This window comes from Stigmatopora nigra, chromosome 21 (assembly GCF_051989575.1).
Source record: "Stigmatopora nigra isolate UIUO_SnigA chromosome 21, RoL_Snig_1.1, whole genome shotgun sequence".
Classification (NCBI taxonomy): domain Eukaryota; kingdom Metazoa; phylum Chordata; class Actinopteri; order Syngnathiformes; family Syngnathidae; genus Stigmatopora; species Stigmatopora nigra.
Genome location: NC_135528.1, coordinates 8,910,605 through 8,924,406, shown reverse-complemented (window position 1 = coordinate 8,924,406; position 13,802 = coordinate 8,910,605). Strand labels below are relative to the sequence as shown.

General features: G+C 49.8%; 1 protein-coding gene across 7 annotated transcripts; it reads right to left on the bottom strand.

Annotated features, from left to right (window-relative positions):
* Window positions 1-386: 386 nt before the first annotated feature.
* Window positions 387-12,832, bottom strand: chd4a (chromodomain helicase DNA binding protein 4a). Of its 7 annotated transcripts, none has more exons than XM_077743469.1 (41): window positions 12,600-12,830; window positions 12,057-12,237; window positions 11,029-11,138; window positions 10,722-10,952; window positions 9,793-9,911; window positions 9,412-9,701; window positions 9,195-9,325; window positions 8,934-9,075; window positions 8,697-8,863; window positions 8,388-8,621; window positions 8,095-8,298; window positions 7,759-7,967; window positions 7,550-7,681; window positions 7,327-7,426; window positions 7,055-7,246; window positions 6,336-6,536; window positions 6,110-6,247; window positions 5,813-5,934; window positions 5,568-5,741; window positions 5,358-5,499; window positions 5,159-5,290; window positions 4,967-5,084; window positions 4,775-4,899; window positions 4,559-4,651; window positions 4,340-4,478; window positions 4,101-4,270; window positions 3,848-4,025; window positions 3,664-3,753; window positions 3,470-3,564; window positions 3,248-3,381; window positions 2,959-3,103; window positions 2,739-2,889; window positions 2,524-2,630; window positions 2,230-2,449; window positions 2,084-2,134; window positions 1,684-1,833; window positions 1,511-1,619; window positions 1,302-1,434; window positions 1,042-1,237; window positions 775-950; window positions 387-713 (listed from the first exon to the last, which is right to left on the bottom strand). In XM_077743469.1, exons 2-41 carry the CDS (start codon window positions 12,118-12,120, stop codon window positions 699-701), a joined length of 5,829 nt encoding a protein of 1,942 aa, XP_077599595.1. In that variant the 5' UTR covers window positions 12,121-12,237; window positions 12,600-12,830; the 3' UTR covers window positions 387-698. The 7 variants fall into 7 exon arrangements, with proteins under 7 accessions (XP_077599595.1, XP_077599596.1, XP_077599589.1 ...); XM_077743470.1 differs by having other exon boundaries at window positions 3,470-3,561; window positions 12,600-12,829; XM_077743463.1 differs by having other exon boundaries at window positions 3,664-3,766; window positions 3,849-4,025; window positions 4,101-4,478; window positions 12,600-12,832.
* Between the last annotated feature and the right edge of the window lie 970 nt (window positions 12,833-13,802).

Genomic DNA, 13,802 nt, shown 5'->3' with positions numbered 1-13,802 from the left:
AAATTCCCATTTTACCCCAAAGTTTCTACATAAACTATTGGCTTTTTATGCATGCACTTTCAAGTCTTAGATTTTCCATGATTTGGACTTACATTTAAACGTGTCAGTTAACAGGGTTTAAAAATAAGGTATACTTTTCTACTTCAAAATATAAATCACTTTCATATTGCATTATTTTCATCTTCCAAATTAATGTTGCATAATTTACAATTCTCAATGTCATTTACCTGCAGCTGTTCGTATTTGGAGAACACTGCCCACTTGTGGACATGGTCGGCACAGTACATGTTGAGGGCACTCATTTCAGACTTGGACTTCGCTTCTTTTCGCTGTACCTAATTCACAAGTGATTGCATTTGCGTTGTTACCATCCTCCTAGACTGCAATGACTTTATTTCACTTTTTATTAGGTCCCAAAAAAACCATAATAACATTATATCAATAATATTAATACAGAAGTTGAAAAAAGAGGAACAAAAATAAAATTGCTTTTATGTCCACAGCCTCAAACGGGGATTCGGGAAAGGGGGGCGTATTTCCTTCAGGAAACTCAAGTCTGTGGTTTGGGGGCGGGGCAAATGTCAACTGGGCGTGGCTTCAAGCTTGCGCACAACATACGGCGCCAATCAGGAATGTGGTTGGTCGTTTGGAAGGGGGTTGGGGTTTGGAGGTAAAAGAGCTGAGCGTCGTTTGTCCGTCTACTGCTGAGACATCTGAGAGCATTCAAGACAGATTAAACATTTGCGCCACCAAGGGGGCGGGCGGCGCTCATACCTGTTGCGCGTGCGTCTGCGTGTGCGTATCGGGCCCACGGCTGGCCAGGCGGCTGAGGATGTTCCTTTCGGACATTTGCAGACGGACGGCCACCGGCGGGATTCGGGCGATGGTCGCCGGCAGACGCGTGACGTCGGCTTTCATGTCGCTCAGGAGTTCCTCCAGCTGTTTCAGCACTGCGAGGGCCACCGATGAAAAAGATTTCAATTAAAATGGATGTCTAAGACGAGATAGATAACTATTGTGATTGCAAAAGCGGTGGTGGACCTTTGTGCAGGACGGCGTTGGCCGGCTTGTTTCCCGACATGGACTCCTTGCTCAGGTGTTGGTGCGACTCGGCCAGGCACTCCACCTCACTGAAACGTGTGTTGAGCGCCATGGAGGGGTGCGACGGGTCCTCCGACATGTTGAGGTAGGCGGCGCGGCGCAGCTGCTCCTCGATCACTAGCGCCTGCTCCAGTAGCTGAAAAAAAAAAAAAGTTTCAGCAACACATACAAAACTTTTGTGTCACTTTTAGGCTCCCTACCTTGAATCTCCTAGCCAGGAACTTGTTTTTGATTTCCAGGAAGTTGCCTCGGTTCATTTCTCCCTTGAAGGGCTCGTTGAGGATGGCGAACTTGGCGTCATTCTGGATGTCCTGCCAGCGCGCGTATCCGTGTCTGAGGGGCGGCGCCGTGAAGGATCACGCTAAAAACGTATTCAGACTTTGGCAAAGGGCCACCGTCAAAAGGATACTGTATTATTCCGGCCAGAAGCCAGTAGTCGTGACGTCGGTGCCAAATCTCATTGGTCTTCTTAGTCACGGTGGCGGCGCGCTCCTCGTTTTGCCACAACGAGTGGAGCTCTGAACGGACGAGACTTGGCGTCAAACGGGGGACCAGGCGGCTTTTGAAACACGGAGCGCGTACCTGTGAAGCCTCCGTCGGCAATGTTGAACATGAAGCGGCCTTTAATTTTCTTCTTCTCCTCCAGGGCGGCGGCACTCTCTTTGCCACTGTCGCCATTTTGCAGTTTGGGAACCTCCTCGCTTTTAGGGGCGTCCTTGTCCTCCTTGGCGGCTGCCGACAAAAAAACAAGCAGGTTAATTTTGACGGCAGACGTCTCATTCTTCAGGCAATGTGAGTGTGTATGGAGGCCAATGAGTCAATGACTTTAGGCAATGACCTGGCAAATAGTCAATATTTTTATCTAAACATTCACTATTTTCTTATATTTTATATTCATAACTTAAACAAAAATTAAGAGCAAATTCAATTGTGTCTTCTCTAAGAAATTGATGACCATTAACCAAGTAGGAGTAAGTGCTACCTTTCTTGTCCTCCGCAGCAGGGGTTGTTTCCATCTTCTCTGACTTGTAATCTGGAGGGGGGAAAATGTGATTAAGTCATTGAATTTCCTGTTTCCATCCTCCGGCCTCTGCCCATAAACTATTGAAGAATGAAGTGAAGGTTGACCTTTGCCCTCTGAGTCAGGATTTTTGGAGTCTTCGCTCTTGGTATCCGAGGGTGAGGCCGAATCGTCCGCGCTGGCCGGACTTTTCTTGTCGCTCTCGCTGTCCTTGGCGCCATCGGCTTCCCCATTGGTGGCCTTGTCCACCTGCATGGGCTCCTCGGCGGCCTTCTTCTCCTCCGACAGCGGCGGACTCTTTTCGTCGTCGTCGGGGATGGCGATGACCTACAAAAGATGGGGGAAAATCCGCTAAGGTGAGATAATCCTCGGAGGACGTCCCCGAATGTCCGGTCATTCACCTCGCTGGAGTTCTTGGCTGCGTCTTTTCCGTTCCGGTCAGCCTCGCCCTCTTTCTTCATGTCTTTGTCCCCGTCCTTGACGGCCTCTTCGCTTTTCGATTCGTCAACTAGAGTTAATAAAAAAAAAAACAGTAAATATGATATTTTGAATTGGAGTCTATTGCCATCAACATCAGTGAATGTACACACAAATACTTGGAATATTGTCACTCTACCTGGAGCGGGCGTGTTGGGTTGTGTGTCGGCGGGCGTCCCCGTGGACGGCGTCTTTCCCGGCGAGTCTGGGTTGGCTGCCCTTTTGTTTTCCTCCAGTTCTGCCATCCACGGCAACGACCACAAGCCGTTGACGTGCTCGAACTCTTGTACCTACGGGGACGGACGTGACGCGTCAAACGACTCCGACAGACGCGCGTGTCGGCGTACCGTCAAGCGTACCTTCTTGCGGATGAGCGACATGACGCCGATACGGGTCAGCACGTGCTGCCTGGACAAGCCTTCCCTGGGGACGCCGTCGGCGAAAGTCTCGGCGCCGTCGGCTCCGGGCTCGCACAAGTGGCGCATGAACAGCGAGACGTAAGCCCTGAGAAATACATATAAAATAGGAATGACTCATTATGGCCAAGTGAAGTCACAAATTAACAAAATATTTCTTGAATATTACAAGTACAATAAAAGTATGCTTAATTGAACTTTTTTTTTAATTTGAAGCAATGGAATGACTAACTTGAACTCCTTCTCCGATTTCCCTCGCAGGTCTCGGACCAACCACTGGGTGGTGAAGGCGTCCTGGGGGGGCATGCCGTAACGCATGACGGCGTTGAGGAAGGCCTTCCTCTGCCGCGAGTTGAAACCCAGGACCTGGAATACATGGCAAATTAGCACAGAGTATTTCAGAGTGAAGATATAACATGGTGTTGACTTAAAGGAGTGTTAAAGTAGTACAGACCTCAATGTTACCTCCCACCCTGGCCAGCAGGGGAGGAAGTGGTTTGTCTCTGTCGTTGCGCAGACCCTTCCTGTTGGGCCGCCGTGAATTGGCTGCTTGGAACAAATGAACAAATTAAAAATCCAACATCTCCATACAGGTCTTCATAAGGAGCTGCTGTCCATTTTTTTTTTTTTACGTCTTCTACTCCTCACCTTCAGATCGCTCGTCAAAGTCCTCGTCACCCTCCTCGGAAGCCGCAGAGTAATCCGACTGGCCGTCTGACTGGTCGTCCTGCCAGTCGGCTGAGGTACGACCCATAAAACAAAACATAAAACATCCTATTTAGAGAGGCGTTGATATGGCGCAGAACTAATAAGATGGCGGCAGATGCCTCACCTCTGTCCTCCTGCGAGCCATCGTTGTAGTTGACCTGCTTGCGTATGCGCTTGCCTTTGCCCAGATTGCGGGCCAAGTCCTCCTGCTGCTGCTCGTAGTGATGGCGCAAGAGTTTCTCCCAGTAGTCGGGGTCCACGCTCTCCTCCTGCTTGATGATCTCTCGCTGGACCTCCTCCTCCTGAGACGAGACGAGCGGGTGAGGTCAAGCGCTCTGCGACCCGAAGCCGGCCGGTCTCTAAACGGCAGCGCTCACCTCCTCGTCCTCGTCTTTGACCACGTACTGCGCCACCTTGAAAGAACTGAGGTACTCGTTCATGCTCTGGATCTCCGTGTCGTCGGTGGCGTCCTGGTTGCGGTCCAGCAGACGGTCGATGGCCTTGTCGTCGTAGTGGATGACGCTGCTGTCCTCCTCTTTGTTCTCGCCTGAGAACAAGCATACCCGGAATGAGAGGTCCGTCGGGTCGGCGGCCGCTTGGCCCCGGGAGGACTTACCCTCGCACTCGTCCTTGAAGAGCTCCTCCGTCCCGAACTTGAGGATGTCGTCCAGTTCCTGTTTGGACATGGAACCCGTCTTGGAGCCCAGGCCCGGTCGGACCACCAGGTGGGTCAGCATCATTTTCTTCTTGGCTACCTGAGGATGGAAAAAACGTTTTCACTCACTAGCCCCCTTAGTTGAAATAAATGATACTTTCCTTGCCCTCTATGAGTTACCTGCGTGATCCTTTCTTCCACCGACGCCTTGGTGACAAAGCGGTAGATCATGACTTTTTTGTTCTGACCGATTCGATGAGCTCGACTGAAAGCCTGGAATGGAAAAATCAAATCTATTTTCCTAAAACAACACGGAAACACTTAACACTCTTGTAAACAAACTCTCTAAACACGCGGCAAACTATGCCAACAGAGTCAACTTTTCACATGGCGTACTTGTATGTCATTGTGCGGATTCCAGTCCGAGTCGTATATGATGACAGTGTCGGCGGTTGCCAGGTTGATCCCCAGACCTCCGGCCCTCGTGGATAAAAGGAAGGCAAACTGTTGCGCGCCCGGAGCTGAGGAGACACATCCAAGGTTAGGATCTTGTGGCCACATTCTTCAAAATGACCGGGTGTTGGGTACCGTTGAATCGGTCGATGGCCTCCTGCCTCATCCCCCCCGTGATACTGCCGTCTATGCGCTCGTATTTGTAGCCTTCGTTCTCCAGGAAGTCTTCCAGCAGGTCCAGCATTTTGGTCATCTTGAAACATAGAACCAGCCCAGGTTAGATTGGGTGAACTTCAACGAGGGCACCTGAATTTAGTTCCGTCTCACCTGAGAGAAGATGAGAACTCTGTGGCCTCCGTCCTTCAACTTCCTCATCATCTTCTGCAGCAACATCAGCTTTCCGGCGGCCTTGACCAGCGAGCTGCCGTCGTACATACCGTTGGGCAGCTTTGGCGCTTCCTGTTCACAGATTGCAGAGTGTTAAAGAACAAAAATGGCGACATATCAGAAAACGCCGGCATCGTACCATGGCGGCTCCGGGGAAGAGGAAGGGGTGGTTGCAGCATTTTTTGAGGTCCATGACCACGTTGAGTAACGAGACCTGGTTGCCTCCTCCTTTGGTGTTGAGAGCTTCAAAATTTCGGGTCAGGATGAATTTGTAGTACTTTCTGTGGGTCAAATTGGATCGTTTTAAACTGCATCCTATGCTACGGTGATTTTTGCACAATTGACTCACTTCTGCTGCGGGCTGAGCTCCACCCGGAGAATGAGCTCGGTCTTGGAGGGCATGTGCTTGAAGACGTCGGCCTTGAGCCTCCTGAGCATGTGCGGACCAAGCATGTCGTGGAGCTTCTTGATTTGGTCCTCTTTGGCAATGTCGGCAAACTCCTCCAAGAAGCCCTCCAGATTGCTGTGGCGGCATACTTTTGTTTACGATTGCCCAAAAAGGAGCGCCGGAAAGGAACCGAGCGCTGAGCTCACCTGAACCTCTCGGGCGTGAGGAAGTTGAGGAGGTGGAACAGTTCCTCAAGGTTGTTTTGTAACGGCGTTCCAGTTAACAGCAGCCGGTGTTGGAGCGGGTAGTTGTTCAGGATGCGGAAAAACTAAAAAGGGAGACCAGTTGGAAAGTCACATTGACTGGATTTTGTGGGCAATGCTGCAGCAGAATGCTAGTTTTAGCACCGGCACCTGAGTAATAGCTATATTTATGGAAAAATTATACAGTATGACACGCCATGTCTATTTAGAGTCAAATGAGACAACGTGGGGCAACGTTACCTTGGACTGGTTGTTCTTGAGCCTGTGGGCCTCGTCTACCACCAGACAGGCCCAGTCAATGGAGCCCAGAATGGCCATGTCGATGGTGATCAGCTCGTAGGAAGTCAGCAGCACATGGAACTTGATGGACGAGTCTTTCTGTTTTGACAAACGGGAAAATAACAAAGCCAATTAACGAGGAAAGTGTTGAAACGTTGAAAAGGTCTCCCGTCATCTGGTCACCCACCTTCATCCTGGAGGCCTTTTTGCCTCCTCGGATGGCGTTGTCCTCAAAGGAGAACTCGTTCTCGCGGATGACGGCTCGGCTATCTTTGTCACCGACGTACGTGACCACGTACATACCTGGGGCCCACATTTCAAACTCCCTCTCCCAATTGATGATGGTGGAGAGTGGCGCGCTGACCAGGAAGGGGCCCTTGGAGTGACCCTGAAGAGTGGGAAGCGAACCGTCATGTCCACTAAACTCATTCAGGTTTATGAAACAGCAAAATAATCAACTACACAACACAGCATATTTGGAAGTTAACGCCGCTTATAGGAGAATGTTATGCTAGCTATCGAGAAAAGCTAAAATAGCATCATGCATATAATGAGATTATACATTTGGATTAGAACCCCCCCCCCCACCCTCAATACATATGGTGAGGTATTGGATGACCCTCAAAATCATGCCAGTCTAATTCGGGTGTACTAAATGTTTGAGCTCAATTACCGTTTGTTTTTACCCATTTCAGCCTCCCACCTGCAGGTGGCAGCAGTCTTACAAGCTATGGTGAGTGACAAGTGATTTCCCCAAATATGCCTCACAAAATGGCTGAACAACTAAGAATGGTCCCATCGACATATTCCAATTTAATCCAATCTTGTCTGCCATTAACGCCACCCCTATCGATTTCAATTGGGCGTCTATCGCCATCATCGGGAAAACAAGCGTGCGGCACCCACCTCTTTATAAAGCGAGTAGAGGAACACGGCTGTCTGGACCGTCTTCCCGAGCCCCATCTCGTCAGCCAAGATGGTGTCGGTGCCCTGTGCCCATGAGAAGCGCAACCAGTTGAGACCCTCCAGCTGGTAGGGGTGCAACGTTCCACCCGTGCTGTCCAGGTACTCGGGCTGACGGTCAAACTTGATGGTGGGCTGGCAAAAGAAGGACGGAGGATGGGTGAGCGAGGTGGAGGTTCTCAGTGTTGCTCAAACTTGGTCACATGCAAACTTACATCCACGACAGGGTTTTCCGGTGGTCTGTCCACACGTTTGACGCGGCCTTTGACCTTGATTTTCTTTCCGGGTTTGCCATCGTCACCCATCATCAGTTCTCTGTGAGAGAGAAGTGTATGTTAGGTGAAAAACGGGGGCCTTTACGTCATTGTTCAGGCACTGGATGTCTCGCGTCAGGACTAAAGCTATATGTTTTGGCAAATGTTCTGTGGACCTGCTTACCTGTGGTTCCAGTATTGCACCTTGTAGGTGTCAAACTCGGGGACGTCCATGTCATCCGCCTCCCAGGTGGCCTGATCGTACGGTAGCTCGCGCCACTTGATCAGGTAGTGCACATTGTTCTTTCTGTCCACACTGCGGGGATAGGGAAAGCCACTCTAGTTGGCCCAGATCATGGGTGACGGACGATGGCGGCGGATTCGTTTACGGACTTGTGGTTCAGGATCCGGTGAATCATCAGCCACTCCATCTTGATTCCAAAGCGGAGGTACTTTTCGTCCAGCTTTGCGTACATGGGGTCCTTGTTCTTCCTCTTTTCGCTCTTGTCTTCTTCGCCGTCACCAAAGTCGATGGGCGGCGGCTCATCCATGTCGTTCTTCCTCTGATAGTTCCTAAACATCACCTGGCAGTGGAGTTCCAGCTACAAACACAAACAATACTACAATATATTACAAGATTAAAGGTATCACAAATCTTCATTAAATGTATGCATGCTTGGCAGTTATACAACATTACATGTTTTTTGTTTTTTTTTTATTCCCACCCACCTGCAGCTCTGTAACCCAGGAGCAGTGCCAGTAGGACATGTTGAACCACTTGGCAAAGAATTCTCGCTCGGGTCGGCCCGCCAGCGGAGAGGGATCGGGCGCATCCGCCGGGAGGTCCGGCGGCCGAGGCACCGGTGTCGGGGGAGGAGGTTCTCCCCACTGCCAGGTCAAGATCCTCTGGACCTTTCCTTTCATTGCGGGGCACTGTGACAGACGAAATGGGTCATCAGCTAAAGTCATCTTGTAATCAAAAAATAGACTTTGAACAAAGCGTTTTTGATTCAAGCACTCACCAGGCAGCGCGGGCAGATCCATTCTCCATTGGGGATCTCGGGCAGAGGCGGGTTGAGGCAGTGGATGTGGTAGGACGACGGACACGAGTCGCAGCACAGCAGTTCGCCTCCATCCTTGCACACCCGGCAGAACTCCATGTGGTGGTCGTCCTCCTCCATCTCCCCTCCGTCGGCGTTCTCCTCCTCGCCTTCCGAAGGCTCCTCCCTTGCCTCCCACTGAATGCCCTCCTTCTCCTGGAAAGCGACAACGACGCTGACGTTGGCCATTGCAAAGCGGGGAGGGGAATATTTTTCTTTTTTTTAACTCACGCAGTGCGGGCAGCTCCATGTGCCCTCGGGGGCCTTTTCCATGTCGGGGTCCAGGCACACCATGTGATAGGCTCGCGGACAGGTGTCGCACAGGATGATCTCCCCGCCCTGCTGGCACACCTCGCAATAGTCTTGATGGTCCGTCTCATAGCCGTCGCCATCCTCGGCTAGGAGAAGGGGGGAATAAAAAGCTGAATTTAGCACGGACGAAGCAACTTCTTTTCATCTGGACGTTACCTTTCTTCCTCTTGGGCTTGGCCTTGGACGAAGGCTTCTTTTTGCCGCGAGGGCCGCGGCTGTTGGCGCCTTCCGTTACAGAGGCGCTGTTCACGCTGCCGTCCTCAAAGTCGCTGTCCACATCGGGCTCGTCCTCTTCGCTCTGAAATCAAAAGCCTTTCAATTTGTGTGCCTCAAGCTTACTGGGAGAGTCTCCTTTGATTAAGACTTTTTCTCAATGCGCTAATGTGGCGGAGGCAGATCTTTGAAACGATGTCATACCGATGATCGTTTTCTCTTGCTGTTGAAGCCTCCCAACTTGATCTTGAGAGGCGCCACTTTCTTAGTCTTGGCTGTGTTCTTCTTTTCTTGCGGTTTGGTGGCCGCCTTTGACTTTTTGCGGGCGTTTGGACCTGAATGAGAACAAAAAAAAAGGAACTCTACTGTTATCCACATGCAGACAACAAGGACTGTGTATCAAGCTAATTCTGAGCCTCACCTTTGCCTTCCTTGGTTTTGGCCTTTCGCAGGGGGGGCGGGGGTGGAGCCTGCTGTGGCTCGACCGGGGCAGGTGCGGGTGGTGGAGGCGGCGGCGGGGGTGGTGGTGGAGGGGCGGCCTCGGCCACCATGTTGTCCACGGCGGCGGGAACGTTGGCCGTGGCAAGGGCGGCGTTAGCGGCGGCCGCCCCTCTCAAGGGGTTGTTGGTGCTAAACTCTCTCCATTTAGCGCCGAGAACCATCATCATCTTGGAAACGGCAATTTTGGGGTTTTTGGCAGCGATGAGAGGCCTGGTGATGTTTGGGACAAGTTACTTCATCATGAACTCATTGGTGTGTCCAGATAGATGGGACACAAATGAGCATGGCTGCGAGCGCCTACCTGACAAATTGACTGAAGGCTTTGTAGTTTGTCAGCGAGCGGTAGTCCTCCTCGGTGAAGATGTGTTCAATGTCCTCCATGCCCCAGTTCTCCAGCAACTGTGAGGACGATTTGGGTTCCTGTGGACAACCATCCATCGTCACGAGAGGAAGCATATTTTCATATTTCAGGAGGAATTAATTTTACAAATGTAGTAAAAACTGAAATTGTCAAACAGACAAAAAGCGTCAAAGCAATCAATAATTCAGTGTTTCCCCTTTTCACCGCTGTCAATTAAAAATAATGTTTTTTTTTTTTTTTTTTTTAGAAATTGTCAGAAATGAAAATGAAGGGCGTCTCCACAAATAATGTTTTTCTAACCCGAAGAAGGGAGGGAGGGAGAGAAAAAAAAGGGTCAAGAACACAAAACACAGTGCGGCGTAGCGGCAGATAGGTTGCCATGGAAACTGCATACATGCAATACACGCCCCAGACAAACGCATCAACACCCCCCCTTCAGAGTTAGTGTCATTAAGAAGGAGGCCCGCCATTGGATGGCCGGGTTCTTTGTTTAACCATCTCTCATATCGCAACCCTGACAGGTGAGACAAAGATGAGGGGGGAAAAGCCAAAGTTACTTTTCTAAATAAACCAAATTTCAGACTATATTGACGCCAAGCAGCAAGATTTTGAAGTTTTTACACCAACCTACATTGGGCACTCATTGACTATGAGAAAGTTGCCATGAAATATTATACTAGAGTGGGAGAAAAAAACATTTCTTTCCCCACAGCAAATGTTTAGTTTTAGAAATCAGCTGTTGCACACCAACAACATCTCAATCATATACAAAAAAATACCATCCTCCCAGTTACTTCAACTCATTTGTCACTCTTAAAAAATATTCGATAAAGGGTTTGGGGTAAAACGGCACGTCCGCCTGATCTTACCGCAAAGTCGTCGTCATCATCATCATCGTCATCTTCCTCCGGCTCAGGCTCTTTCTTCTTTGAGGAGCCCCGTTCGCTACCTCGCTTCTTTTCTTTGCTGCCGCTACCTCGCTTCTTCTTTTTGCGTCCTGGTGTGTAGTCGCTTCCTTCGCTGTCGGAGCGGCGAGCCTGGCTGCCGTCCTCCTCGGGCCCACCCGTGTCCATTGGTTCCGGGGAGCTGATGGCCAGTTCCTGAAGGGAATGTGTCGTTACCCAAAATGAAAGCCGGGCAACCACTACTACTTTTACTTAATAACCAAGAACGTACCTCTCTGCGCGACCGTCTTTTGCTGCTCTTACTTTCTCGGCTCTTTTTGGCCTTCTTTTTCTTCTTCACTTTCTGAATCTCATTCTCTGAAAGTTCTTCATCTTCGTCATCTTTGGATCAAGTGGAAAAAAAGACAGTGCAGGTTTAGAAATACGATAGATCCCCAAAAACAAACAGAGTTTTAGTGACAGTGTATAGAATGATGACGGATAGACTGACTGACTGAAAATGTATTATTTTCGGTTGTTAAATTTGGCAGGTGGGTGTAGTGACACTTTTATTTTTCAAACCAAATCCATAATTGTACCCAAACTGAAGAATTACACACAGCTTTATGAAAATTGATGAAGCCATGTCTGTGGATAAGAGATAATCATTATCTGAACTACTTCAAACGTAAAATGCGTTTCCGCATTGTGGAATCTGAAAGCAAGTGACACAAACCGAAATTAAACGATTGCACTTTAGCAATAGGAGCTAATCCTAGGGACGTGTTCTCGGGGGTACGTCGCCATATAACATAAACACGCTCATGTTGTTGATAACAAAGAGCTCCACTTTGGCCATTTCACAAGTACTCGGAGTAAAAAGCAGGACTTTTTAACGTTATCTTGCCATTTTCAGTTGGCGCCTGGCAGCCACGAGGAGGGGAACCGCCGTTGAACGTCATCCGCCAGCTTCCAAGCTAACTGGCTGCCTCCATCTTGTCATCGACGCGTAAAAAGGGGGAAAAAAAATACCGGTAGCCGACTCGCGCAAGGCCCCGGCGGGAACCCGTCGGCATGACTTAAACGTTCAAACACCCGAGGTATTTCTTCAAAGAGTCAACAGTAGCATTTATGCTCCAGTTGCGAGTCAAAATTGACGTTTTACGAATGTGTGGACGAGCGCGTAGGCGTTCGCCGGTTGGTAGTTAGCTGCGTGCTAAGTAGCCATGATTGATACGAACGTGACAAAACATCTGCAGCCAGCGGGAACATTAGCACGGCGTGGCTAACGAGCTCGGCTCGTCCTCGTCGCTGTCTTACCGTGCATCAGGCGGTCGTCCGACGGGGCGCCGTAGTCGTCTCTGTCGTCCTCGCTCCCAGACATAGTGGACGGTGGAAACTTTTCCTCCTTGTTGTTTGGCTAGCTAGCACTTGGGCTAACTAAATCAAAAGTTGCTTTGTGCGATAATAATCCACGGTTGGCTGCCAGCGTTCGTCGAGTCTGTCCAAAGATGTCAAGGAGACCAGCCGGACGGGTTTCCACCGAGAAGGAAAAGGGAAATTGATTTTCAGCAAATTGGAAAAGCCGGTCGGCCGCCCGGGCACAAACAAAACAACAAGCACGTTGTATAAAACATTTTTAACTTGTAGAAAAGATTAACAGCCGGCTCTCGTTAGTTGACCCCCCTCCTCCTCCTCCTCCCCCCGCCACTGCTATTAGCATGCGAGCTAGCCCGAGCTTGACCGGGTTCGCATTTGGCGGCCAAACTCAAGAAACGAGCAGGAAGATTGTAGAAGCGTTAACAAGGCTCTATCGTTTTATCGGCCACCACTGAGTCCATTCAGCCAAAGTGAAATACTCACAAGTTGACTCCACACTGTTTCCCTCCCCTTAAAAAAAGTCCAGCCTCAGTTGTCGTCTCAATCAATAGTTGGCGAGCTCTCCTTTGTTCAGGTAAAGGTTGTGTTGGTTAAATTTCAGCACATTTGTTGTTTTTTTGGGGGGGATGTCTGCTTCCTGCGTGTGCGCACGACGTCGTTCGTCTCCTTTTTCTATCTCGCACACTACACACGCCCCGCGCGCGCGCACGCACACACAAAGAGATCAGGGGGCAGGCATCCCATAATATCACCCCTCCCCCACTCTGCATAGTTACCTTGCAACATACAGACCATAATATTCAACTCCCCCCCTCCCTTTCCGTCTCTTCCCCATTCCTCCATGCCCCCCCTCGTGGTAACCATGGTTACCATGGCGACGCTCCCCCTCCCACCTCTGCTGACATCCCATAATAGTCATGAGTGCAGTCACTAACATCCCACAATAAGCATAACTCACCCCCTCTCAAAAAAATGCAAGATAGGAGGAGGGAGGGGGGGAGCAAAAGCCGTCACATGGCAACTGTGCGCGCCACATGACTGCTGACTTGCGCGTGCACGCGCACTTGAGTGCGTGTGCGGGGCTGGGAGTTGACTGCACGGAAGGTGACTGATGGGCCCTCACCCGATTTTGAGTGGGGGGGGGGGGACCCAGGTGACCCCCGTACAAGTCTCTCTCTGTTTTGATGAGACATTTTATGGTGACTTTTTAACAAATTGACTCCCATTGACGCTGATGGGCGACCAATCAATGGTCATTGCCAGCCCCTCGCGGTCAAAATTGATGGGATGTCTATTACCGTCAATGACAGTGAATGACTGTCAATGACTTTAAAGCCCATTGACAATTCTATGAATGAGTTGAGTCTATGTATTGTGTAGCATTTTCACTTTTTGGGATACCACAGGCCTGGTTAAAAAGAAAACTTGGTTGGATTCAGGTGGACGAATTTGGCCAAAGGTATTAGCAAAAAAACTCAGGCAGTCAATGGTGGGAAAATGTCTGGCTCCTGGATGTTCTTTTCACCCCATTGACTGCGGCTGCGATAAAAAGTCGGATAAATGCGCCTCCTAAAAACGCAAAAAACAACACATTTTCTCCCAAACGTAAACATTATAAATTACAATTTATGTGTGGCATTGGGTTACAAAAAATGAACACCGGGAATTTCTGCTAAAGCATACTAC

Excerpts from the sequence above, each read along its gene's own strand:
- chd4a (XM_077743463.1), bottom strand. The coding sequence starts at position 12,120 with ATGTCTGGGAGCGAGGACGACAGAGACGACTACGGCGCCCCGTCGGAC. Across the intron at positions 9,912-10,721 it reads ATGATGACGACGACTTTGCG|GAACCCAAATCGTCCTCACA; the intron begins GTAAGATCAGGC and ends GGTTGTCCACAG. Across the intron at positions 7,427-7,549 it reads GTGCAATACTGGAACCACAG|AGAACTGATGATGGGTGACG; the intron begins GTAAGCAGGTCC and ends TCTCTCTCACAG.